The sequence below is a fragment of the Aspergillus alliaceus genome (genome assembly GCF_009176365.1).
Source record: "Aspergillus alliaceus strain CBS 536.65 unplaced genomic scaffold BDW43scaffold_37, whole genome shotgun sequence".
NCBI lineage: Eukaryota > Fungi > Ascomycota > Eurotiomycetes > Eurotiales > Aspergillaceae > Aspergillus > Aspergillus alliaceus.
This window is the reverse complement of record NW_022474720.1, coordinates 310,798-336,260: the sequence shown is the minus strand read 5'-3', so window position 1 is coordinate 336,260 and position 25,463 is coordinate 310,798. Positions and strand designations below refer to the sequence as shown.

General features: G+C 47.5%; 9 protein-coding genes across 9 annotated transcripts; 4 read left to right on the top strand and 5 right to left on the bottom strand.

Moving 5' to 3' along the window:
• Positions 1–1,161, top strand: BDW43DRAFT_320944 (aspartate aminotransferase; the record flags this gene model as incomplete). Its single annotated transcript, XM_032049211.1, has 1 exon — positions 1–1,161. The coding sequence occupies exon 1, from the start codon at positions 64–66 to the stop codon at positions 1,159–1,161; it is 1,098 nt and encodes a 365-aa protein (XP_031897964.1). The 5' UTR covers positions 1–63.
• Positions 1,162–2,959: 1,798 nt separating this feature from the next.
• BDW43DRAFT_313451 (uncharacterized protein) lies at positions 2,960–4,058 on the top strand (the record flags this gene model as incomplete). The annotated part of the gene is made up of 2 exons (XM_032047606.1): positions 2,960–3,007; positions 3,081–4,058. 2 exons carry the CDS (start codon positions 2,960–2,962, stop codon positions 4,056–4,058), a joined length of 1,026 nt encoding a protein of 341 aa, XP_031897963.1.
• Positions 4,059–6,273: 2,215 nt separating this feature from the next.
• On the bottom strand, positions 6,274–7,467 carry BDW43DRAFT_313450 (uncharacterized protein; the record flags this gene model as incomplete). Its single annotated transcript, XM_032047605.1, has 1 exon — positions 6,274–7,467. One exon carries the CDS (start codon positions 7,465–7,467, stop codon positions 6,274–6,276), a length of 1,194 nt encoding a protein of 397 aa, XP_031897962.1.
• Positions 7,468–9,533: 2,066 nt separating this feature from the next.
• BDW43DRAFT_302003 (uncharacterized protein) lies at positions 9,534–11,473 on the bottom strand (the record flags this gene model as incomplete). The annotated part of the gene is made up of 11 exons (XM_032045166.1): positions 9,534–9,654; positions 9,722–9,853; positions 9,950–10,079; positions 10,130–10,232; positions 10,340–10,504; positions 10,556–10,570; positions 10,606–10,769; positions 10,997–11,094; positions 11,142–11,179; positions 11,222–11,386; positions 11,420–11,473. The coding sequence occupies 11 exons, from the start codon at positions 11,471–11,473 to the stop codon at positions 9,534–9,536; spliced, it is 1,185 nt and encodes a 394-aa protein (XP_031897961.1).
• A 539-nt stretch (positions 11,474–12,012) lies between these two features.
• BDW43DRAFT_313448 (uncharacterized protein) lies at positions 12,013–14,177 on the top strand (the record flags this gene model as incomplete). The annotated part of the gene is made up of 7 exons (XM_032047604.1): positions 12,013–12,059; positions 12,115–12,544; positions 12,654–13,122; positions 13,169–13,292; positions 13,370–13,508; positions 13,587–13,727; positions 13,779–14,177. 7 exons carry the CDS (start codon positions 12,013–12,015, stop codon positions 14,175–14,177), a joined length of 1,749 nt encoding a protein of 582 aa, XP_031897960.1.
• A 297-nt stretch (positions 14,178–14,474) lies between these two features.
• BDW43DRAFT_313447 (uncharacterized protein) lies at positions 14,475–14,994 on the bottom strand (the record flags this gene model as incomplete). The annotated part of the gene is made up of 2 exons (XM_032047603.1): positions 14,475–14,780; positions 14,860–14,994. 2 exons carry the CDS (start codon positions 14,992–14,994, stop codon positions 14,475–14,477), a joined length of 441 nt encoding a protein of 146 aa, XP_031897959.1.
• Positions 14,995–16,729: 1,735 nt separating this feature from the next.
• Positions 16,730–19,489, top strand: BDW43DRAFT_283662 (uncharacterized protein). The gene is made up of 6 exons (XM_032042762.1): positions 16,730–17,438; positions 17,488–17,632; positions 17,687–17,847; positions 17,901–18,066; positions 18,119–18,227; positions 18,290–19,489. Exons 1-6 carry the CDS (start codon positions 16,931–16,933, stop codon positions 19,145–19,147), a joined length of 1,947 nt encoding a protein of 648 aa, XP_031897958.1. The 5' UTR covers positions 16,730–16,930; the 3' UTR covers positions 19,148–19,489.
• A 1,127-nt stretch (positions 19,490–20,616) lies between these two features.
• On the bottom strand, positions 20,617–21,236 carry BDW43DRAFT_313445 (cytochrome P450; the record flags this gene model as incomplete). The annotated part of the gene is made up of 2 exons (XM_032047602.1): positions 20,617–20,859; positions 20,973–21,236. 2 exons carry the CDS (start codon positions 21,234–21,236, stop codon positions 20,617–20,619), a joined length of 507 nt encoding a protein of 168 aa, XP_031897957.1.
• A 2,117-nt stretch (positions 21,237–23,353) lies between these two features.
• On the bottom strand, positions 23,354–25,406 carry BDW43DRAFT_283661 (uncharacterized protein). Its single transcript, XM_032042761.1, has 2 exons — positions 24,034–25,406; positions 23,354–23,917 (listed from the first exon to the last, which is right to left on the bottom strand). The coding sequence occupies exons 1-2, from the start codon at positions 25,392–25,394 to the stop codon at positions 23,596–23,598; spliced, it is 1,683 nt and encodes a 560-aa protein (XP_031897956.1). The 5' UTR covers positions 25,395–25,406; the 3' UTR covers positions 23,354–23,595.
• Positions 25,407–25,463: the final 57 nt, after the last annotated feature.

The following is a 25,463-nucleotide window of genomic DNA, read 5'->3' as shown; positions in this document are numbered from 1 at the left end:
TCCATTCAAATCTCCCACATCAAACCCGATTGTACTGTGCGTTGAGAATCCAAGGACCTTATCATGGACTATAGGCGCATGCCGATTGAACTTGAAGCCCCTGAAGAGATGGGCAAAACTATCCGTTATAACCTATGCGAAGCCGGTGCACGTGTCAACTGCCTAGCCGATTTGGGGATCTCTGTTCCAAGCGACTTGTCCCTGAGTTATGTTCCTCATCGGGGAAGTCCCCGTTTACGCTCTCTCATTGCGCAGTCGTGGGGAGTGGATACGGATGACGTCTTACTCACTGCAGCGGCGACATCTGCACTGTTTATTGTTGTTACATCGATCCTTACCAAGGATGACCATATGGTGATGACTCGTCCATACTATCCATCAAATCTTGGAACCGCCGAGGCAATTGGCTGCGACGTTTCTTTCGTCCATCTGGATTTTGACAGAGGTTTCCAGCTTCAGCTTTCCGAACTTGCTGCTGCCATCAGGCCCAATACGAAGTTGATCAGTCTTACCAATCCCAACAACCCAACGGGGACCAGTATGTCAGAGCAGGAGCTACGCTCGGTGGTGGAGCTGGCGAAGGACCGGGGCTGCTACATCTTAGTCGACGAGACCTATGCGGAGCTTATGGGGGACAGTCGCCTTCCCAGTGCTGCAACACTAGGTGACCATGTTATCGGAGTCTCTTCTATGTCAAAGGGGTACAGCGTTCCTGGGATCCGAGTGGGCTGGGTTATGACGAAAGCTCCAGAGCTCCAGGAGAAATTCCTGGCTGCGAAAGAAGAGATGTGCATCACCATTGGCGCAGTGGATGAATTCATTGCGGAGAAAATCCTTGAGCGGCGCGAGCAGCTACTGGCACGCACTCTTTCAGGGGCGGACAAACGGCGGGATCTTGTGGATGACTGGGTTAAGTCGGACGAGATGGTCGAGTGGGTTCGACCCAATGCGGGGTTGTCAGGCTTTATACGGCTGAAAAGGGAACCGTGTGGAGGCATGGCAGCGTTCTACGATAGGCTGCTCAAAGAACATGGTGCCTACGTCGCACCTGCGCATTGGTTTGGGGAGCCGGGCCCCTTTTTTAGAATTGGGTTTGGCTGGCCAACCACTGTTGAGCTCCAAAATGGTTTAGCAGCAGTATCCAAGGCACTCCGTGGTTAGCTTGAACGGTATGGAAGACCAAAGGCCATCACCGCCTTATCTTGAAAGTAGTGTGCCATGGGAGAATGAGATAAGTGTCGGCGGGAAATAGTACATCAATGACATCAAGAAGATCTAGAAAATACCTCACTGCTGGAATCTCAAGCTTTACTTCCTGTACTACTCTCCAGGGGCAATAGTGAATATGTGGCTGCACATCGGTAAATACGGTGCGCACACCACCAAGCCAGGTAAGAAGATTGAACGGCTGGTTCATTTGACATTTTGGCCTTCGCATAAATACATGGGCGGGGCATGTGGATAAATAATGCACTATCATTCCCAAGAATACTAACTGTGATAGTAGGGTATCTGCACTCTCCAGAGGTCTCGTACTTATAACAATGGACTACATACCAGCAGGATTGCCCAAAACAACACCATCCCAATACCAGCAACGTGGAGCTGCATGGTAAGTGAATCGCGACAATGACAGCTTTGAGAACCAAGGGGACTTGAAGAAACAGCCTAGGATTGTGACTGCAACTACTGACACCGTAAATCCCATCTCGTGGTGGCTGGGATCCAGCGTAGAATGCTACAGATGCCATCAACATACCCTCTCCGGCAGTCGATGGAAATTCAGGTACGTTGCCACAATTCCGAGGACACGGTTCAAAGCGAGACAAACCCAGTAGAACTTGATTGCTAGATTTGCTCAAAGCAGAGATATGCCCCTCCCACCCATAAGGAATTAAAAAAGCCAGCGTCAACAGCGATTTCTAATCGGGCAAAAAATAGCTCGATACATTTATTATAGGCCCGAGCAACTTCCCAAAGGCTGAAATGTAGCACTGTACTGCAGCGTTTGATTCCATAGACTGAGGGTTTCTTAAGATGGCCGTTCTCTCCAATGCACTCATATGATGCCAAGTTGCGCTCGGTGGTTTTCCATCTAGGTGACATATGGCCAACATGGACGAAGGCAGACACATCACATTCCACACATGTAGCTAGGTGATAGCCCTTAGCGGCCGCAGCTTTCTCCGGAAAAGGACTACTTCAAATCCCCGTAGCATCTAGACGCCGATCAAGGGTCGACTTCTGCTGGAGACTCCAACTACCACCTGATCGGCAGCCTTGAATGGGAGGGGTAGGACCATTAAACACCAAACGCATCTAGTCTGAACTGCGCAAGTATTCTTCAGCAGACAGCTTTCTCACCGATCTGGGATGTGAATACTTCTTGATGCATCTGTGTCTAGCTGCCTCCGTCAAGGTCTATCTAACTCGGCCAATCGGAATGTTCTGCCTGAGATTCCCTAGTCCGCACCCTTAGACTGCATTCCAACGCTAGTAGTGTTCCATAAGAGGGCAATCCCCACCAGAATGCTACGTACACGGACAATGAGTTCATGGACTGAACGGTGATGTGGCGATAGGTAGACGTTACTAGGGCCCGTGTAAAATATATTTCTGCATGGGCAGTGCGATGGGCAGTGCGATGGACAGTGCCTTCAGCAATCTAAAGATGCAGAAAGGCGACAGATATATCCTTGATCCCACATATGTCTATTACATGCTACCTACTTCACATTCTTTACCCTTACAGGAATTGCCACCTGGTTTTCCGTACGCGCACCATACGCGAACAAGGGAACGAAAACGGAGTGATTAAGGAATGAGGTTACTGTAAAGAACGTAAAATACATTTCTCTATTCGTAATATTTATTTATCAACTGAATCTAGCCTCTCATAGCACCATAACGAAAAGAAAAGACAACCTAGTAGTCTTTCTCTGCTGCCTTTGCACTCAGTATGTTGCTGGAACCGACAGAGTATCTACGCGGAGTCCTCCACAAATATGTACGCAAAAACTATGCCTCGAACTACTCAAAGCCTGATCTAGACTAACTAACCACTGGACTACCTTATAAAGATTGAGGACAGAGTGGTCTTTGAAGTAACACAAACTTCAGCGCACCAGCAACACAAACCACACGTTCTTCTCTTCATCGGGGGGCTTAATGATGGCCTATTTACAGTTCCCTACGTAAAGCCACTTGCCAATGCCCTGAAGCCCTCCCCATGGTCGCTATTCTGGGTAGAGCTGTCCTCCGCACACTGTGGATGGGGCACTAGTAGTCTGAACAAGGACATTGAGCAGATTGCACAGAGCATACAGTTCATACAGAAGCTCCAAGCCTCTCGGAATCCCCCAGGAAACAAAAGCAAAGTAGTGGTAATGGGCCACTCAACAGGCTGTCAAGACGTCTTGCATTATTTACATTCACCAAACCCGCTTGGGCCCCAGCCAGGCGGTCTTGAGGATGGTCTACTACATCTAATTCGACCCGTCGTAGATGGGGCAATCATGCAAGCACCTATATCCGATCGAGAAGAACTACGCATGAACCTGGATCGGAGTCCTGACCCAGTCGATGCCTGGGCCACCTACCGAGAATTGGTGTCTCTCGCCAAATCACAGGCATCCACTGACCTCCTGCCATTGCATATGACTATCAAAATGAAATATCGGTCTGACACCGCATTAAGCAGTTACCGTTTCCTGAGCTTGGCTAGTCCAGAAAGTCCGCTGGTACCGTCTGACGACGATAAGTTCAGTTCAGATTTACCCTACCAAGTACTTACGGAGACCTTTGGTAGGATCACGAGAAATGGCTTGTTAAGGGATAAGTTGTTGGTTTTATATTCTCAGTCCGATGAGACTGTTCCAGATTGGGTGAATAAAGTTGAATTGTTAGAACGGTGGAAAGAAGCGACAAATGCTGAGGGTGTGAAGTGGGCTGATGAAAGTGGACTTATTCCAGGGGCGGGGCACAAGGTCCAGGATGAGGGACAGAATTGGTTAATTACTAGGGTGTGTTTTTATTTGAATAGGCTCGAGAAGACATGACGTTTTGTCGGCTGTAGAACGGTGAAATTTCCAATTGATACAAAGTTCGATTTCTTGCGAAGCATTTCCTATCGTTCACAATACATCGACGTATATTTTAGTATGGATCTTGTATTATTGTATACACCCATGGAATTACCTAGAGTTATACCTTATATAGGATGTCACCACAGTCTACGGGCGTTAGGGTTACGCAGCTCCCCTCCCAGTCTACTACTTATATAATATCCACTTCTCCAACGTAATCGGCAAGCACGCGGGCCACCTGGCCGCCATTTTGAAAATGAAAGCAATCAAACATCATCAATTTACATTGCTATAGAAAAATGAGTGGTTCTATCGATTCGTACAGTTCGTAATTTTATGACCCTTATATTACAGCCCGAGCACCTAGGAGGCGCGCGTTTAGGGTGTGATTCAGCAGGTAAGGGACTATCTGTCTGTATAGCTTCATCTATATGATTTCTGTGCTCTATTAGGTTTCGGGCCTCCTGTACTGATATGCCCGCTTCTAAAGCAACCTGCTTAGTAAAGCGTTTCTACCTTTTAACGTGCTTTTCATGTGCAGTCTAATATTGTTCAATTTGATACTTTAAAATTGCCACATCATTTAAAGCTCGTTTAGAAACTTCAATCAACTGATTTAGGCTATTTTTCATAGGCGAAGTTGGACTTCAGAATCGATTTTTAAGCAGCGTTCCCAGCGTAGGCCGATTTCATTGCTCATCCAGCCATTAGGGCTCAGTTCGATTCTCCAATCAGGTGGTATCTCTCAATTCTTTAACCAGTCCTCCATATGCACCTTGCCTTTGAAAATAACACAGGGAGATAGAGCCCATCTATTAGAGCTAATACATTCTATAGAAGTGACCTGTTTTCAGTTTCCTGGCTGTAAAAGGCTTGCTTTGTATATCAGATTTAATACCCACTTTAGCAGCAGCTATTAGACCCATTACAGATCTCGTTACATCAAAATTGTAGATATCACTTAAGGCTATGCTATAGTGTTGAATATATTCATTTACCTACTTATACCAAGCACCGAGTGTTTTAGGATCCTCGGCTTTAGCACATTTATAGCTGAAGCGGTATACAAAGCGTGTTTTTAACTCAGACTTTTCTCCTACAGTAATAGTAGAAGTACTATCTCGATTGGAAAGCAAGATATTGGCCATTTCTCGTATGTATGCCGGCCGAGGAGGTACTCCACACTTATATAGCTATACAATCTATAGCCTAAGCAATTCCTCTTCACTAGTAGTCAATTTATGACTACTCGCTCGAGTATTACCTTTAAAAGAAGCTCCTTTTAGACGATCACATAGTGTAGTGAGAGGTATATTAAAAACCTCAGCTGCCTTCGTAAGGCTTAGGCATTTTTGGTGGTATGGCTCATGTTTTAAATCGCCTAGGACATTGAGGCTTGTTGAAAACGAGGGTGGTGCACAGCTCGCTTACCGATTACATTACGTAGACTGGGAAGGGGACTGCGCAACCCTATGTCTACGGTGTCCCGTCCGCTCGCAGAGGCCCGTAGAGTGTAGGGATATCCTATATATAGGTCACTACCACAGCATCGTATTAACAAATCTTAGTGGATTCTGATACCCAGGTTTGACCTTCACTATACAAGAACAGCTAACTGGTCAGCAGAGCTCCAGCCCGGATGCCCTAACACTATCATCTGCCTATATATAAGAGGCCACACATATTGTGGATCATGTAACCCGCTTCTCGGACCAACCAGGGCTCTGACGTATGGAACACTTATTTATTTAATTAAGTTCTGTTCTTTATAATTAATTATATTTATTCAGTACTGCAAAGTTACTTTTGGATTGAGTAGCCAGTATTGACTTGTTCATACTCTTAAACTACTGAGTATATATACTTGATAGGTCTGGCCCTTTGGACTCGAGCTATTATAAATTAATTATCGTGTCATTGTTCGGACCTTCCTAGGTCACCCTCACGACATATCGTTACTGAGCATTCATGGATTCTGACACTCAGGTTTGTATTACGCTACACAAGGACAGCTAAACTGGCTGCAGAGCGCCTGACTGAAGCCCCGGCCGTAACACGCAGCTAACTGGTCGCAGAACTCCAGCCTGAATACCCAGGCGTATCATATGTGCCAATGCGATTGCACATAGCTGCTTGTAAATATATCATGTTATGCCTCCGCCACCATGCTCGTAGAAGATCGCACCACCTAGCTTCGACGAGTATGTCTACCATCAACTGCAGCAAGCGCTAACCCTTCTTCCTCATCCGATGCTGGCGCTCGTCTTTGTCGAGGCCAACCAGTAACCGCGCGCCATGAATCTCGGATCCAACCCTTCAATTTCTGTAGAATGGAAAAGGATTTCTTCATATGCATCTCACACAGCTTATCTTGCAGATTTGTAAGCTCCACGGTCACTTTCTCTAGCCTCTCTGTTAGATTCACGTTAGCCTGGCAACTGGCAGATAGCTCTTGCTCCGTATGTCTAAGAGTGGTAGATAAGTTGTTTAATTGAGTCGATAAAGCCATTTTATTCTTCTTCAGCACTTCAACTTCCTCTTTTACGATTTCCAGCTCTGACTGGAGACTGTCCCTGTCTCGTCCCAGCCCTTGGCTAACCAAGCAAGCGCTATCCAATTCAGTGGATTTCTCTTTCAAGCGCTGCTCCAAATCATATTTCTGCTCATGGAGGTGTTCTATCTGCATATTTTTCTCCTCGTTCTCAGCACGTAGTTCGTTCCATGCCTTATGTAGATCATCAACTCGCATTGTATGCTCCGAATTTTGTCGCTGAATGACTTGCTCAGCCGTGGTGAGACGTTGGGAAAGGGTGGACACTTTCTGGGAAAGCTCAGCCTTCTCTTTCTGGAGAATTTCTGTGTTGACCTGGCTTTTTCGTAGCGAAGCGAGCGCTGTGCGATCTGCCTCCAGCTCCTTCTTGGTCCGTGCATACCGCCGAACATACCGACGTAGGGCGATGGACAATGTCTCGTCGGAATCCGGACTGCATTGTATCAACGCCCGGCATTTATCCACATCCATCGCCATGGCTTCCAGAGCCTCCTCATTACTCTGTAGCGACTGTCGGTACTCGCCGTGGAGGTGCTTGATACTCGCAAGGATCTTCTCCCATTTATCAACAACCTCAGCCTCCTGGTCGACATGATAGCTACATAATCCTAGACTAGCCATACTGCTCAGTTCATTGTAGGATACCGTGTGTGGCAGTCGCATCGATATGCTCGTCAGCATGGAGCATATGCGTTGGTATTGGGTATGCGGAACATTCCACCGGCAGCGGCTGTCGTAGCGGCTGCGGGCCTGGCCGAGACAGAACATGCCTCGAGGCGCGCCGTTGGTTACTTGAAGGATGCAATCAGGGTCCCAGAGTGGGCTAGACATGATGTATGTCTTGTCTGCGAGGGTCGGGGGGGGGTTCTGTTACAATAAAAAGTGAACGAAGAATATTGACGAGCGGGATGTCTGTGATGCGGGGATATTGGCGATACATATGGGAAGCTGCGCCGCATTTCCGTTTGAGCTGGTAGGTGGTGAGGGTTGCAGGGGTCACTGTCAATCACATCCAAAACCAGTTGAGCGGCCGCCATTCCACGATGTCTTTTTCTTGTTGATTGGCCCGTGGATCTGAATCCATGTCCATCAACCCCCACTCCCTGTTACTTTACAATATGCCAGCGCTTAGCTGGGTGATGAAAGAGACTGCCAGCGGAACTAAATTTAGTACACCGCTGACAGGGCTAGATACTAAAAGAAGAACCGTCGCCGCTCCCTACAAGCAATGGACGATGGAAGAAGAGTTTGACCTCGCCGACAGGGGAACATGCACTGCACTGACCCTCGAAAAAGACCGAACGCTGACGACCGTTTTCCTTATAGATAAATAGCCAATCCTTCCGTATCAGGAAGACTATTCCCTTTTTGAGATATTGCGTCCATGGCGGGTGCAGAATAGTGTTGCAAAAAATGTAATGGGATAATGCTTGGGCGGCGGCTAGCAGTTGGGTGTTATGGGTGGAAATACAGCAGCTATTTATAACCTTAGTAGTAGCTATTTCCAGCATTATCTCCACATATTTTCACATTCTGGTTATAACTGTCTCAAAATATCGAATGTCTAAATCAGCAAGCCAGAAATCCAAAGCTGTCAGTTCGCTAATCAAACAGATCTTCTAAACTGCCATTCCTATTCGAACCGATAATTTCCAACCCTTCTCTGAACTCAACACGTACTAAGTAGTACTCGTAGTACTAGTAGTAGTTCGAAAATTTAAGGCTTTTCGCCCGTTTCTTAACATAATCACGCTTAGGGTTTAGGTGGAAATAATAACTAGTTACCCTGTCAATTACAAATCCCTTGGGGGGGGGGGTTATATGCTACTACAGGTGGTACTGTTACCCATTCAACGTGTTTGAAATCAAAAGAATGTCTTTATTATTACTACCCAACATGCCAACGCTGTGTAGGAGCTGTTGTTCTTACATCTGAAATAATCACCTTTTCACCTCTTTTATCAAGAGCGGAAAACTCCTCTTGCTCTATAAGACAGAACGGCCTTATTCCACTCCCTCATCCGTTCCTGGTCCGTAACCTTGCCATATTCTACAAGCATGCGTCCCAGCATCCGTCGGCAGTAGATCTTGGATTGTCAACGTGTTCTTTTGCGGGTGCCCCACCAGGATCCCAATTATGTATCCTGTTCCGTATTCAGCGGGGTCATATTCAGGCGGGGGTTGGGGAAGAATTGTAAGCTCCCTCTCCATCCTTTGGGTCGGTTTGATCCGTGCTATCTCTGTCACCTCTAGATCGAACAGAACTGCAAGACACAAGAAAAGGTCTCATCCGTTTCTACGCTCGCTGTACGATTCCTGAGCTCTGCCGCAATGTCCGCGAGTTTCTCTGCTCTGTCTTCGCTCAGCTTGAAACCACGCAATTCTTTGTATCGGAGCAACGGCGATATAGTGGTTCTGTGTGAGAACAGATACTCAGACTCTATCAGTCTCCGCACGCCAACATCGAGCTCGTAGACCCCGTCACTGAACTGGAAGTATAAGGCATGCGCTAGTGCACCTTCCTGGTACGTCTAGAGCTGAGTGCCCCAATCGCAGTTTAATTTCTTCATGCAAAGCTCGATATCATCCCGGTCTCTGACCGCACTGTTGAAGAGCCACGAGTCCAGGATGAGCCACGCTGCATCCGCATAGATACTACGCATTTTACTAAATGGCCAGGTTTTGGATTTCGTTCATTTCCCATGGAGTCGGGCGGGATGCAGAGTGTGCCGCACCAGAAAGGGACCATTCCGGATTTCGTCCCGGGTAGACTTCGAATCAGTTTGCAGAGTCGACGTAGCTGGCAGGATTTATTCTCAATCCAAGACAAAATGTCATGCATTAAAACACTTCACCAATCCAGCCGCCATTCCAGAAAGCATGGACAGTCCTCCCAATCATTCCTTGTAGTCAACATTAATGAGAAGATCCCCGTTATCATTAAACATAGGATTACTGTAGCGGAACGTGCCCTGACCCGGGACGACAAACCGAGCAGAACTATTGAGATTATTTATTCTGCAGCTGTGCCTCTGTAGCCTTCAAGGGGGAGTTTTTCAAGTTGGTGATGAGCGTATGTTCCAACATAGACTGTTGGCCCTCCACGTCGTCTTTGGTAGGCCATAGGCCCCCCTCCATACGATACTTCAGTGGGTGGGAGGAAACCTGGAAATCCCTGTCGCTCAAGTCGAGAGTCATGGACAGGCCCCGTTGTCGACTGCATGGAGGGTGATTGTTGTACTCTATTCGAGGTAGATGCGAATTCTGACGGTATCAATAGAGGCGCAGGTAGAATGGCGTTATTTCTACTTACGTGTAGTCACAGGACCAAAGGGCCCATCCCGAGGTCTCACAGCAAGTGACATGTACATCTATATCGGTTTCCCCGGAAACAGTGATCACATTGGATCCTGAAGCTGTCTTCATGCTGTTGCTGGTAGTGCCTGTTTCCAAATGCTAGCCCTTGGATTACTCACATTGTATCAGAACCTACACGTCACATCGATGGAGCCACTTGTATTCCCTTGCCTATCAGCCTTGCTGACAGATTGTTCTGGTTGGCTCGGTAATCCCCATATCCATTCCATGACTTCTTCCTCGACAGGTACCCAGGTAAAGAATTTGGTATCACCTGCGTGGCCGGAATCTCCTACTCCGATGTCCCATGTTGGACGATCCACCGGCGAGAGATCGGCAGTTTTACCCACGCGTAGGTAGCATTATTAAACAAGTGAAGGAGCTGGGGCGTTGTTGTGCGAAGGAGACAGCGGTCCCAGAGGATGTCCTTTTCAATGCACATGGTTCCACCCATTCCCTTCGACACGAATTTCCCGGTGTATGGAAGGATGGGCGCTGAGGGAAAGTCCTTCTTGTCCGTCATTTGTAAGTACAACAGCATGTTGTTGTCCCCTTATGGGACCTCCTCTAGGTTTTTCTTTCCTGGGGCAATGTATTTCGTAGGTTTCAAACTTTAGTGAGGGTGGGAGGGAAGTTGGGAGCCTGCTTATTCATTGATGACGGGTCTGAAGCTTGCAGTCCGTATCCGATGGTGCGCTTTTGGCGATCTGTCATCGGCCCATCGTTGACGTACCATCTGGCGAGGATTCCAGCGAATATGACGATGTCGTCAGGATCTGTTGTCAAATTTTTTTTTTTTTTTTTTTTTTGAAATCGGGCCGATCCATGCTGGGATTGTCAGTACGCGTGTGGAGTAGGGATGGTGGTTCTTACTCGGCTTGATTACGTCTCCCTCTAGAACATCATATATCAGTATATGCTTATAGTAGACTTGGGATTGACGTACCGTTGAATGTGAGAAAAAGGGACGTAAGTGAAAAGTCTCATGCCTGTTGAACTGCACTTCGCACTTTCTTGTCCTCATCCGAACCTGGTTCAACCTTGACCGAATCAATCTCCACATTTAAAGCAATGGTCCATTCGGTGCCATCAAAATCCTCTCTGAAATAAATATCAACATGCACTCCCACCCAATGCAATTCACTCACGGTGGATCGTAGCTAAAGAGCAGCTTCCCTGACTTGGACTTGGCACATTACTCCAGATTGGCACGAGTTTCTCCTGTCACCTTCAATGAACCTAGGGGCTGGCCAATTTCAGCGTCCAGAGTATCTCCCGTCTTGCTTTTGCTCTGGACATGCCCAATTTCTGGGTGGTCTTTGACCAGTTTCGCCATGGCGGTGTTGATGGCTCCTTGGGAAAGTGCCGTGATCTGTTTCGCTATCGTCAATTTCTACTAGTGCAAGGGTGACGAGTCTGAGCTCACCTCGGAAAAACCTCCCATGGAGACCTGCAGACGCTTGCTCTTCACGTCGCCCATATTGATGCCGTTTGATGTAAATTGTTTGTGTAAGTTGTTCTCTCTGGTTGTACTGTGTTGCCCAATTCTTCCGCGCAAGAATGTTGGTTTTAATATTCCTTCGCCACAACGCAGAGAATATAGTTATTACGCGGTACTTTGTTCGTGTTTGTCAGGCGTTTTGGTCAAGAACAAGCATGAGGGGACTGAAAGGAGGGTCTGTCGAGACCCTTATCCTGTCACATCGCACCAAACAACGCAGTAAGTGGATTGACAAGGATCATCAGGGCTCGCGGGGCCGGATCTCCACTCCGCTGGTCTCGTCCTTGTCGATCTGAACTCACTTCCAGCGCCGACTACGAGGGGGAAGGTCTCATCGCAGCACAAGTCAACACGGTACTGTCGTGTGATGAGACATTTTTTGCGATCTTTCAGCTGCAGATATTATTCTGCACGACGACAAAGTGAGAAGGATGATTGGCACTCAAGACCTTGGTGTTAAATATAGTGCAGTCTACCGGGAACTGTCATTTGCACCGCTCAGCATTCCTGCGACCAAAATGAGCAACCTTGATCCCCAACCCAGCACTCCGACCGACTGGCTCGAGTATGCACAGAGTGACGTTGTGGCTGCAATTCCACTGCAACAGAACAACGGACAGAGCAGGCGTGTCAATTTCTATACTTTCAGATAGACAAGTGCTAGGACTGCAGAGCACTTCTATCCACCGAGACGTCTATCTCGATGAGCCGGCAATTATCAACCAGCCAGCACAACTGTTGTATGTCTACGCGGATGTATTTGCATTGACCAAGCCGGATATTACCATCTCGCCACCTGCGTATGGTTTAATTCAAGTTCAGTCACGAGTCCTGACTGCAGCCACACCCGTCAACCTGAATATTGTCCCTGATTCTGCAGGATGTCAGCTGTGGATCTTTGCTTCGATTCTGAATCAGCCAGTGAAAGTGTCAACTTCCGGTGCTGACCCAGTGTCCTTGGACCTGGGGCCGGAATCAGGAAATTCTGGAGTGCATCTAACCATCCTCCCTGGAAAAGTAGATGTCAAGTACCAGAAGGGTTATAACCCGGTGAGGGATGATGACCTCCAAGCCAGTCTGGAAACACAGTTGCAGATCGCCCTCTCTCTCTTCTGGAGAAAGACCTCTATTTCCGTTTCGCTTTGCTCATACATCGCAGGCATCACTACCAAGCCAGCCAGCCATATATCCCCAGCTCAGTGCCCAAGGAGTGGCATTAGGACAGCAATTGGCTGCGCAGGTGATGACAGGACCTGACATTGGGTATGCCCCTGTCCTGAGCATTCAAAACTATGAGACTGTCCATGATGCACTGAACACAGTGTCTGCCTTTGAGACGCAGTACACTTGCTTTCAAGATAAAAAACAGTCGTTGGAGGATCAGCTCAAGATACGGGATACAATGATACAGCAGGCTGTGATACAAGCGCAGATTCACAGTTACTTGAAGAAATCGGCTCTTGGGAAGTACAACGACGCACAGACTGTAGTCAGCCGCTGCGTGCAGCAATTGATTTCTGATAATACGGAGATAAACTCCGCCTCGAATGCGTTCCAGAAGGGCTTGCAGGATTTGGCGGTGAAACAGTGGTTTGGGGCCGCACTCGACATCATGACCAATATTCTCAGTTCGTCTCCCTTTGTCTCCTGTGACTAGTGCTAATCGGATAATAGAGTTCTCCTCGGGTGTTGGTGTCCTTTCACTGGGTGACCAGCAGATATTGTTTGCTGAGACAAAGGGTATTGGTGGTGCAGCTGCGTATAACTGGCTCTGCGGAAGCATGGTATCAGTGGAAAGGTGTTGGCCCAAGCCCAAGCGGAGGCTATCAAAGCTGGACATGAATACGTCCTAGCTGAACTGCAATACATTAAAAGTAACAAAGACATTGCTGATCTAAAGGAGTTGAGGGCTCAGTTTAGTGGTCAAGAGAAGATCTATGCGCAAGTGGAGGCAAAATTCTATAGTCGCTTCCTGGGGATCCGAAACAGCCTGACTATGGAGATGCGGAGGTTGGTTTGGGTGTATAAATATTGGGCTCTGGAGGACTCGGCTGTCGAGCTTGATTCCCAAAAGACGGTTGCACAGTTCTAGGCGGATCTTCTCACTCTCGACTCGGAAATTGAATCTACGGACGAGAAATATGCCACGGATTTTCAGCATAAGTTTGGACTTGAATTTCGAGACCCCACTGACCTTTTTCTAGCATTCAATTACAGTGTCGGTTCCTCCAAGGTAACTCCGCCACCTCCCCTCCGTACCAAGCTTCCAACTAATGAACCACAGCTCCCATCCAACTACGGCCAACAACTGATCGACGGCCTCAGAAGCGAATCCCACAGGGCCAGTTTCACCCTCACCGCCGACGATCCCAATGGCCATCAAGGCTTCGCCAGCATCTTCACGGATGGCTCTCGTTTCCGCCTCAATGGCCTAAAAACATTCTTATCCGGAGCCTTCCCCAACCCAGAAGCTGTTGTAGGAGGCGTCGTCCAGGTCGACATACAAATCCTCACGTCAGGCATCTACGCCGATATCAAAGATGTTACGATCTGGCAATTTGCTAGTGTGCCGCGGAGCGTGCTACTTTCGTATGATCTGGATACAAAGGGGAATCGGGGGACGACGCATGTTCATGCTACGTTTCCGACTAAGGAGCATGCGGAACTGACCTTATTTATGTAGTGGACGGTTAAGTTGTTGCATCCAGAAAAGCTAGAACTAAGTGGCTTGAATAAAGTAGACTTGGAATGGACGGGGCATGCAAGGTTGTGTGATGGTAAGGCAGTGTCTAGGAATTGAATCAGTTCTTTTCTTAGTTTGCCTGTGTATCAATACATCCAGTCATTCAGTGTCAGAAATTGGCTTTTTCAAGGTATCTACCCTAATCCTTATTAGTAACCAACAAGAGAGATCCTGCCGCATAAAAAAGAGGGCGGCCGGTGTCCTTCTATCCCGTCACACTGCTCTAAAGGTTCAATCTTACTCATCCCCTTCTTCCACACCTAAAGTAGTTGGATCGACTGCCTGGAACTGGCCCAGGGGGCCGGTTTTAACAATGAACTCGGCCACAATTGTGCGAGCATCCGACCGCGGCAGAAGCTCGTCTCGACGGAGAGCGATTCCCTGGTCGTAAAGAGCGTTTCTCACCAGGTTGTGCTCGTCCTGATTCAGCGGGCAGTCAAGCAGGACGTGAATCACCGTCCGGTTGCCAAGGTCGCAGTTGCACTGCGCTGTCTCACAACAGTTGGTACGGCTCACATAAGCACCTAGGCCGATCTCAGCCAACTGCCATACCAGCCAGGTTATTAGTGTCAGAGTCTAGAACAAGCAAGATTAACAGGTTAGTGCAATCTTGATCCCATACATAGTCTGCAGGTGATATCAAGGTGCTAATGCCCATATCCAATGAGCTGGCTTGTGAAATCAAAAGTAGGCCAAGAGCAGGATACTCTTCAACTAGAACAGCTTCTAACAAGTGGGTTTGCATAGCTAGCAACATGGAAAACTAGAGTGTTATCATAAGGTATCTAGCTAATACACTAGCATTTTACCTCCAGTGCCAGTGAAATAACCCATTGTGCTCATAGAGCATATAGAGAGGTACTCAGCAAATTTGTCGTCCTCCCTCGGCACCTTTGTATAGTACATGGAGTCCACCATATTGTCAAGTCACTTTGATTTGCTCGTCGTAGCTAAGACAAGCGGCGGCGGGTATGACGGTTAGGAAGACATCAGTCTATGAAGAAAATATTTTCTTCGGAAACGTGTACAGGTTAGCTAAGTTATCCTTACCAGTAGGGGAAATCAAGAACATTCAATGTCACGGATTAGATGAGGTTTTCATCAGATTCTCATTGACTTGCAAACCTACAATGATGAACATGGGTACTTAGAGAGGGAGAAGTCAGTTGGACTACTCCCCACTTGAAGTTTCGCCTAGCGGGTGGAGCTCAAGTAATAATGACCATAATTACCCATTGTATTGATGATGCTGTCGTTTTGTTTAAGTGGGAAAAAGGGGGAAATGTTGAACAGTGATACAGAGGGATGTGGATATAATCACTAATAAGGAGAGCGGTTGATGAAGCCGTAAGGGGACTGCCAAAAAAGATTCGTCGTTGCGGAGTGGCCGCTATGGTCCGCCGGCGGAAATGTGTGTATCCTCTATTATATATACAATTTGAGTTAGAATTTGACTTATACTATTACCACTATGCCTCGTCCAACAGGCTTTGAGCCGTAGAAGAGATTATCTCTCTCTACTAGTCTGAAAATAGCCTCTCTAGTATCAATCATTTCGTTTCTGAACAACATGGAATTGCTGCTTCTGACCGTACAGTCATGCGACGTCTCAGAGACCGGCAGATTACTAGATATCCTCCAGACGACGACAGACCAACATTCTGAGCTTTCTCAGCGGGTCCTCCAGCTGCTTTATGAACAGACTCTAAGTGATAAGGAGATCCCTATAGTCTTGAAGTTTAGAATTTAGTGAGAAAACATTAAGTCCGTACGGACCCTGTGTATGGCACCTAAGCATGGTTTGAGCTCTTCGCGGTGTTTAGGGCTAGTAGCCGGAACATGAAGCCAAGCAAGCCACGCGAGAGGTATAAATTTCTGATCTAGGTCAGAGGCTAGTTAGTCATTTGATTCTGCCGGCAATATATTTTGTCTAAAGTTAATTTAGTAAAGAATTTGTTTCCAGAATGATTTCAAGATCAGTTGTCACATACTGAATATAACAAAAATACCGCAAAGAATATATAATCGATGTAGTCTTCTGTAAGATGTGACTCTTGGCATACTTATAATATTTGATATACTGTTGGATATCCAGCCGATATCCAGCAGATTGAGGTGGACATCCAAGTCTCGTCGCTGCGGATGTGATAGTTGGATGCTGCCGCAGCCTATGAATGAGTGTCCTTATATATCCTTTGATATTATGCCATCCTGTATACCCATGATATATGCCATACACCATATACCATAGTCCAAATCATCTACCCGTCTATATACAGTATCACGTGATACCAATTGGACTCCATAATTGGCCCGTCCGTTGGTAATCTGGGTTCCTACCCCTAGGGCTACATGCGGCTATTGGCCGCGAAAAGCCTGAGGAACACTACTACTACAACCCCAGAATACCATTCCTTCATGCTTCCACATATTCTGTGACGGCCATTAAGAAACACCTATAAATCACGTATGACGCGCATACGAATCGAAATGGGGAAATGACACCGTCCCTAACACCACCGTCCGCGGAGGTCCTTCTGGGCCTCGTATTCCTGGCCGTGCCAAGACGGACACGGGCATTTCAGATGCGCTAAAAACAGAATTTTTTTTATATCTTCGGCGATGTTACTAGAGAAACCTCAGCCGTTGTGTGATTTTGGGTCAGGCTTATCGAACGCATAACCGTCGACATCATGAAGAAACTCATCAGTCGGTGGAGAGCATCACGTCGGCAGTCGACCGTCGAGACTTCTGCTGCAAATACTTCTGATGGCTCTATAGCACGTCATCCGCTGCCAGGTGTGCCATTCCGCGGTAGTGAGGATACGCTGATGGGGGGAAAGGAATACAATGTAGAGGTCGCCAGCGCACCGAGTAACCCGGACTTGTCCATGTCCACCTCAGCAAGTCCCCCAGGTGCTCTCGGAGATGCCAATACGGTCACCAAGCTGAAGTCCAACTGCTGGTCTGCATGGCTACAGAAGGGAGAGGCCCTTTTGCGAATGGGCCAGTTGCAAGCCGCGGAGGAGGCCCTCCAGAAGGCATTGGAACTCGCGGAGATTATTGATAAACCAAAAGTACAGAAAAGACTCGATGACTTACAATCCCAACATGAAGTAGGATCATTGCTTTGTGATAATGAACCTGCTGCACACGCTACGTTACCAGACGATTCCCCCGATCATAAATCCACTCTAGACCGTAAGTTACCTCTAGTAGACGCTGAGCTATTGTCTAATGTGTGGTCCAGACAATACCCTAATGGCGAAGCTTTTGCCTAGTGATCCTGATCTGGACACCCTGGCACAAGCTCACTATACTTGGAATATCGCGGACTGGAAGGCCATGCAGAAGAGAGAACTAGGCCCCGTCTTTGAATGCGGTAGATGGCCTTGGTGAGACACTGAAAACATCTATCTCCTTTGAAAGTGGACTAATCCTGTCTACAGGCGAATTATCTGTTTTCCATCCGGAAATAATGTAGATAATATATCGCTATACTTATCGCACGCGTACGAGGAAGGGCAGGAACCTAGTGATTGGTATGCATGTGTCCAATTCGCGATCGTCTTGTGGGATCCCCAAGCACCATCACAGTACATCGCGCGAGGTCAGTAGATATTTTCGCGGTTCCAACGTCATGTTTACGCTAAGACAAGATAGACGCACACCATCGTTTTACCGTGGACGAACCAGACTGGGGATTCACCGATTTCTGCCGCAACGAGGATAAGGACAATTGCCTGAAAGGGTGTGGTGCGATGGCGATCACTGTGTACCTGCGTCTGGTGAAGGACCCAACCGGAGTCTTATGGCACAATTTCTATAAGTAAGCGCTATAATCGCAATAATGACGGGACAGGCGACTGATGTATCGCTAGATACGACTCGAAGAAGGAGACGGGGATGGTAGGCTTAACTCGCCGAGGGACCTTGTGCTATCTAAATACAACTCTGCAATCGTTGTACAATATCACTGCTTTTCGAAAGGTACGTTGGCGCTCGGTATATTCTTAGATGGCGTTACGGAATTTTCATGCCTCTGCACATAGGTCATATACAACATTCCGTCTGAAATGGGCGCCCCCTCGGACTTTGTATCGGAGCTTCAAACACTGTTTCGGTCTCTGGAGACCAGTGACTCCGCAGTCTCAACTATGGGACTCACTGCCTCTTTCGGTTGGCATGGGCGAGAATTTATCCCCGAGGATATTTGCGAGTTTTGGAGAGTGCTGATGATGAGCCTTCAGCGAAGGCTGCAGGGAACCAGTGTCCAGCGTTCCCTGTCTGATTTGTTCGTTGGGAAATCCTGCACGTACCTACTCCGGGGTGGTGAGTTGGGCCATAAACTCTCCGAGGAAGAGTTCTGGCATCTCGATTTGAAGATCCGCAACAACTCAACTCTGCAGTGCAGTTTCGATGAGATCACAGCACCTAGTCCTGGAAGCAACTCATCCAACTCTGGGACAATCCGGGTTCGCAAGTTCGAGACATTGCCACCCGTACTTTGTCTCCAATTGCAGCGAGCGGCATTGGATACCAACCAGAAGCGTGTCGTCAAACTGTATGACTCCTTCGAATTTGGACTCGAGTTCGACGCGACTCGATACATCTGGCCTGGAGCGACAACATCCGAACCGTGGCTTTATCAGCTGATAGGCGTGATTGTCCACGATGGCGACGCCTTGACAGGCAAGCACTACTGCTTCCTACGGCCCGGAAAGGAAGAACCGTTTTACCGGTTTGAGAATGAGCAAGTAAACAGAGCAACAATAAAAGAAGCAGTCAATGCCAACTTTGGGTGTGGTTCGCTGCGTTCCCAGTCGCAAGGAGAAAAGCCTTCCGCGGCGACGGCAGTTATGCTCCTATATCTTCGGAAATCAAGGCTAAATGATTTGTTCATGCAGTAGTAGCCTTGCTGCATAAAGGAGCCTATGCATGACGACCATATCTGCAATCTTTTCGCTCAGTGATGTCGCACAGCAATAGACAACTAGTAAATATGCTTGATGCTGTGAAACGGGACATGGTCCATTAATGGATATATTTGATATATACAACTTTATTGCAGTAAAATCAATCCGGGCACAGTAAGGTACACTCATCTTTTCGTCACGCATCATCATGTTCCCGTTTTTTCACAGTTTATCAACACTAGCGTTGGCAACAAATCAGTAGGAATCACAGCAACACCTACATTTCTGACGGGATGCTCCTTGAACTTGGCAAGCTCCGACAGCACGGCACTATCCGTCCGGCCGGGCCATTCAACTGCTTTGCTCTCCCAGTTCTACTCACAGATGTAGCTCGGAGACGAGTGACAATCGCCAGCAGCATTGACGGTGAAAGGTATATCTAACTGGCCGCCCTTCATCAGGGAGATGTGCTGTTATCGGGATATCCATGTTTTTGAAATAATTGCCTTCCAGCAGGACTTATGTATTGGTATCTATAGTGAAGGCATGACTGCCAATGTCTTGGAAGTAGTTATTTATGCCATGGATATACATTTTGGAATCTGCGATATTCTTTTCTATGTGTGGTGTGCGACCCGAGAGGTTGTGTAGACAGATTCCAGTGAATGCATAATACCAAATCCTCTTTACTAATAAGGAGAACGGACTAATCGTGCTCGCTGTTGCCAACATGGGCGCCTTTCCAACATGGTTGAAGGCATTACTGTTGCTGCTAGGTCGATAGTTAGATGTAGGTACTGCATTTCTCTGCTCTGCCAGCTACTTCATATACTAAGGACACGCAACAACCCGTGTTTCACAGCCCAAAAATAAGACTACAAAACTAAGCAGTGCTATAGACTAAATATAATAAATAATGTCGCTGGCGGAGGTGGTTTTATCGTTCCTTTCACTTACCGCAGTCTGGCTGAGGGTCGGGTTGTGAGTTTAAATCCTGGACCCTCATGAGGGTCATGGCGAGGTCTACATGGACTCTGTTCTAGAGACTATTTCTAGAGACACAGACCTGCTAGGTGGGGAGACCATCCAGCACAGAAGAGAAATAATGAAGGATATAGCCGTTTCCGATCTACATGTAATTAGTAAAGACAGACAAAGAGAACACAATTCTCAGGCCTATTCAGTAGTGCAGAAGCTCCATCCAGAGGACTTGGCCATGACAATCGAACCATAGCAATCATAAGTGAAAGCAGAAGCAGGGCCCGACACATAAAAAATCAAGGTCAGTATAGACCCGTCCTATATTTCTCTTCCGTAGATCTCGACGCCTTTCTCCACCTCCTACTCACCTCAGCGATAGTGGCTCAGCGAATCAGATTTCCAGTTGTGCGAGTTCCTCCGTATGGCTCTTTTCCCACGGATGGTTCTTCTCCACTGCTTAAATAAGGCTCTTACACTCGGAGCTACGGACCTGAATACTCAGGTCGAATGAAGCTATTGGGGACCAAGATCGCCTCCTTAGGAATAAGGTAGCTGTGGTATATATCTTCCTTACTTGACGCATGGGCCACCCCCATAGGAGTAACTGAGTGCCATCGGAGGACCTCCTTCACCACCACATTGATATATGGGATTTTGTTACAATCGGATATATCCGGTAGACGATCGGTTCCCACAACGCGGTCGATTTCCTCCTGTGCCTTCTTCTACACATTCCGGTATAATACCATGCCCTGGCAAAGGCATGCAAATGCAGAGCCGGACTAGGGCAATGATCAACTGCAAACACACAACTAATCAATTGGAACCGGCAATGTACCGTTTCAGCTCCTCCACCGTAGATAGATTGGGCGGGCCCCTTCGCCACCAATTTCTCCTCCGAGCCCGGTTCCACCTGGTCTCGCTTCGGAAGTCTCGATACATACGAGGGTATATGCTTCTGCCGCGCAAGTTGTTGTTCAACAAATGCGTACAGGATATCCGTCATCGCCTTCGCCCTTTTCTTGTACGCTTTGTCTTTTTCTGCCAGTCGCAACCAGGAAACCAGCTGAGTAGATATTTTACTGCCCGAGCTCTTCTCCATGAGGTCAATCACCGCTCGATGTCCGTTTGCAATGATGATTGACCAAAGATCGTTACTGAGCTGATTGGCCCTACTCAAGCATGGTATGAGATTAATACGGTGCGTCCTCGTATTTGCAATCTGGATTGTCGCCTTACCATAGAGTTCCTTATGCTTGAGCTAGTGCAGCCACTCTGGGGCTCTCGGCGGCGGCAGATCTAACAGGTTACTACCGATGATGGGCTTTGGCGTTGGCCCCGGCGGGAGCATTTTCAGAATCTTCCTTTCCTTTCTGGCACATTGGAGAAGATAGAGGCCTGTAAGGGACAGAACGAGGTTGACTACAAGAAACATGACAACCTGACAACTCTTGCAGGCACGGGTACATATCGCGGGGCTAGGTTATGCCCGTATTCCATACTTATTGAGAGATCCACAGTCTGCGCCCCTAACATTTAGCTGAACCAGAGGTGACGACAGGTCATCCCAAGGGTGTGTTACATCACCACCGCAAGAATAAGCATTCACCACGCTGGGATTGGCTCGACATTAAGCTGATGGGCCCGATCGCCAATCATCTGCATCTATTGAAAACGGGCTGTATGCTCGCCACCCAAGTTTTCTGGGGTATCGTTTTGTTTTGTTTTGGATGCCGTGGTGTGGTGTCTTCTCCCATTCCCACTCAGATTTACTCAACAATATATTATTTTCTTGAAAGACAGGGATGGCATCCAATAGCACCTCAACTTGAAAGACGCGAGGGACCAATCCTCGCTCCGGACCTACCAACAGGGGTAGTTTATGCACTGGGTAGTTTATACACTTTCTTCGACCACGTAGGCCCGACTCCACACCGCTTAGTTGCTGCTCCGGCAGCAGGGAATCCACCACACCATCTACGGTAGGGCTAATATGTGCTCTTGCCCCTAGACCCGAGAAGCCTTTCGCAGCTATATGTGGCGTTTGGTTCGGCATTTTGTAGAAGAGGAGAGCCATCTTGGATAAATCTAATAGATTTTATCCCCACAGACGTAGCCTATAAATGAGAACTCTTGGGAACCCCCGGTGCATATCTGGCAGCTTTAACAGAATAATCCCATGACCATGATCATGCTCAGCCATTATCAGTCTCTTCGTCTATTCAGGTTTCTATGTTCTAGTTCTTTCACTCCATCACCCCCGCGGAGGCTGTACCACGCCCATCACTATGGGTATATCGGACCTCAAATGGTATGGGCCGCATTTATCGGCACAATATGCTCAGTGATAATTGCCTGGTGGTGGGCGTATTAGACGCAAAGCAGCATGGGAAGGTTTGGGGACCGCAAAGAAAGCTGCAGACATCCAGAGAGGGACTTATGATGTTGAAGGCTACCTAGGTTACCGTTCGACTTTCTATCTTATTGTGACAGGTTCTCATCAGCGCATGTGTCTTGAATACATCAACGAAATAGATGAGAAGAAAATTTGAGTCTGGACCGATTCTACTTGGTAAGTTACAGTGAACATCTAATTGTTTTTAACAAGCTACGTAGTACTTGTCTACAAGATCTAGTCGATCACTCGGCTGGAGATATTGAACAAGCCTGGATGATCTCGGCGGTGATGCCGATGCGTCTTGCCGTGATAACAGGAGATTTACAGCTAGCCTGAACCGTACAAAGAACAGCTTCGTTCAGATACAATTGTTTGGGAATTCTGGATTACCGACTGGCCATACTGACCCTCCTTTAAATAGGTTTTACGTTATGGAGAAATAGCTTAATGGAGAGGGGCTTGCAAGTCTTCCAATAAACTCTTCAGGCACAGTAGTTGTACCGCAATATATAGGCAGCACCGTATTTAGAATCTATCTTTTCCTGGGGGCAGTACTTTCGTACGCCGGATTAGCCCACTAGTATTGTTCAATAGGGCCAGCCAGATTGACGAAAAGCCAATCCGACTAGACAACAGGCAGACAGATGAAGATGGAACGTTCCATAAGGTAAACTAGTCCGATAAACCATGGCATTGTCTTTGTAGAGACGTAGTTTTGGGACGACGATATACTATATGGAACAAATTATATGTCTCTTTGCTTTGCTTTGCTTTTCCTTCCTTTCCTTTCTTCTTCTTTTTTCCTTTTTTTTGGGGGTTTTTTTTTCTTTTTTCTTTTTCCTTTCACGATATTATATGTACTCACTCGCGCAGCCAACTGGAATTGTCCGGACGATCGGGTCAAGTGAAGTGGTTGTTTCTGTCAGTAGGACAGAATTTCGGAAATAATGCTTTCCATTTTACGTCTGTTGGTGCGTGTCATGACAAGAACACAGCTTAGCAAGCGTGGCGTTAACCCATTACTATATCATTTTTGTGCTGAATCATATGGTTATCCATATAATCAAGACAAAAGAGCCATCAACTTATCCCTTCGAACATCCAATTCCGAGAGTCTAGTTCTGCGGATCTTTCCCCCAGAGGTACGCGGGATCGAATCCACAAAAACCACACCCCCCTCTAACATCTTATACCCAACCAGTCGCTGCCGCATGAACACGGAAATATCCTCGGGAGATGGTCTCGTTGTCCAAGAGACGGGAACGACATACGCACGAGGAAGCTCAGTGCTTCCATCAGAAGCCATTACCCCAATCACAGCAGCATCCTTGACGAGGGAATGTTGCACGAGTTGAGCTTCGAGCTCAACGGGGGATACCTGGTATCTTCACATACGCTTAGTATATGTATATAGAGGAATACCTGTATCAAAACAAAGACAATGAAAGAAATATATATATATATATATATATATATTTTTATATGAAGGAAGGGAGCTTACCCCCGAACTTTAATCAATTCCTTTATCCTCCCGACAAGGAAGTAATGGCCATTCATCTGATACAAGACATCCCCGGTAGGAAACCAGCCATTCTCATCCTTGGGATCAGGACAGCCTTTGTAGCCGGTGAACAGCCCCGAGCCACGAACCTGCAATTCCCCGGGAATCTCCGTGTTATTGTCGAGTACCCGACCCGAACCACTCAAATCAACCAACCGCACCTCATATCCCGGCAGGACAACACCGACACTTCCTTTATCAAACTGACTAGAAGGAAGACAGTATCGAACTTGGAGGACGGTCGCCGTCTCGGTCATCCCCCACGCCTGCGCGACACATGCCTCGGGGTGTAACATATCATGTAAGGATTGGAGGGGTCCGGAGTCGATAGGGGCGCCTCCGACACCGACATACCGCAGAGAGCGTAGACACTCGTGGACATACGATGATGAAAGGGACGTCTGAATCAGGATATGCACCATCGCCGGCGAGAGATAGGTCTCGGTTACATCGTGAGAACGAATAGCGGATAGAAATGGCCGGAGTTGAAACCCAGGGAGGAGGATCAATGGCTGGGCGTATCGTGTGGGAAAGACGTGCGCGATCAGGGCCCCATACCGATGAAAGAGGGGTAATGCAAGGAGTCGGGTGACGGGGTAAGGAACGGGATAGTGTATGCTTTTATGTTGAAGGATGAGAGCCTGGTGCGATAGGATGGCTGCTTTGGGGAGTCCGCCTGTGCCGCTTGTTGCGAACATGGCTGCTGGGGTGGTTTTTGCTTTTTCCCCATCGTCATCAAAGGTCAACCAGGGGCGTTGGCCGCTATGTAAGAGGTTGATTATGTCTTGCCGGTGATGATATGCTGCGTCTGCCTCAGATGCGTCATGGGAAGACGAAAACGCCTCAAATAAGACTTGATCGATGTCATTCAGCACCCATACCCTGTCGGGGGGTACCCCTTCCATATATATCCCATTCGAGCTAGTACATTGTAAAATCGTCGAGAGGGTCTCGCGGCCGGTGATGATCAAGGATGGGTTGGCTAGCGAAAGAAGATGATCCAGTTCGGTTGCTGAACCGCCGGGGTTGGAGCCCATATAGACCGCCCCGACGCCGACAATCGCGAGGAACAGAGCTGGGTACAGAATGTTGTTTTCCAAATGTACCAGGATACATTGTCCTCTTTGTATCTTCTGTTCGTGCAGACCGGCGATGAACCGGCAGACCAGATGGCGGAATTGGTGGAGGCTCAGTGACCGCGATGGAGTCACCCCGTCCATCAGGATCGGAGAGGCTTCATTATAGTCAGTCTGTGTGTCAAAACAGTAGCTCACGATGTCTGTTTGTGTTTCGGTATTCATATTTGATGGGCCCGAAATTTCCATTGTAAATAAAAGGGAAATAAAAAAGAAAAAAGAAAAAAGAAAGAA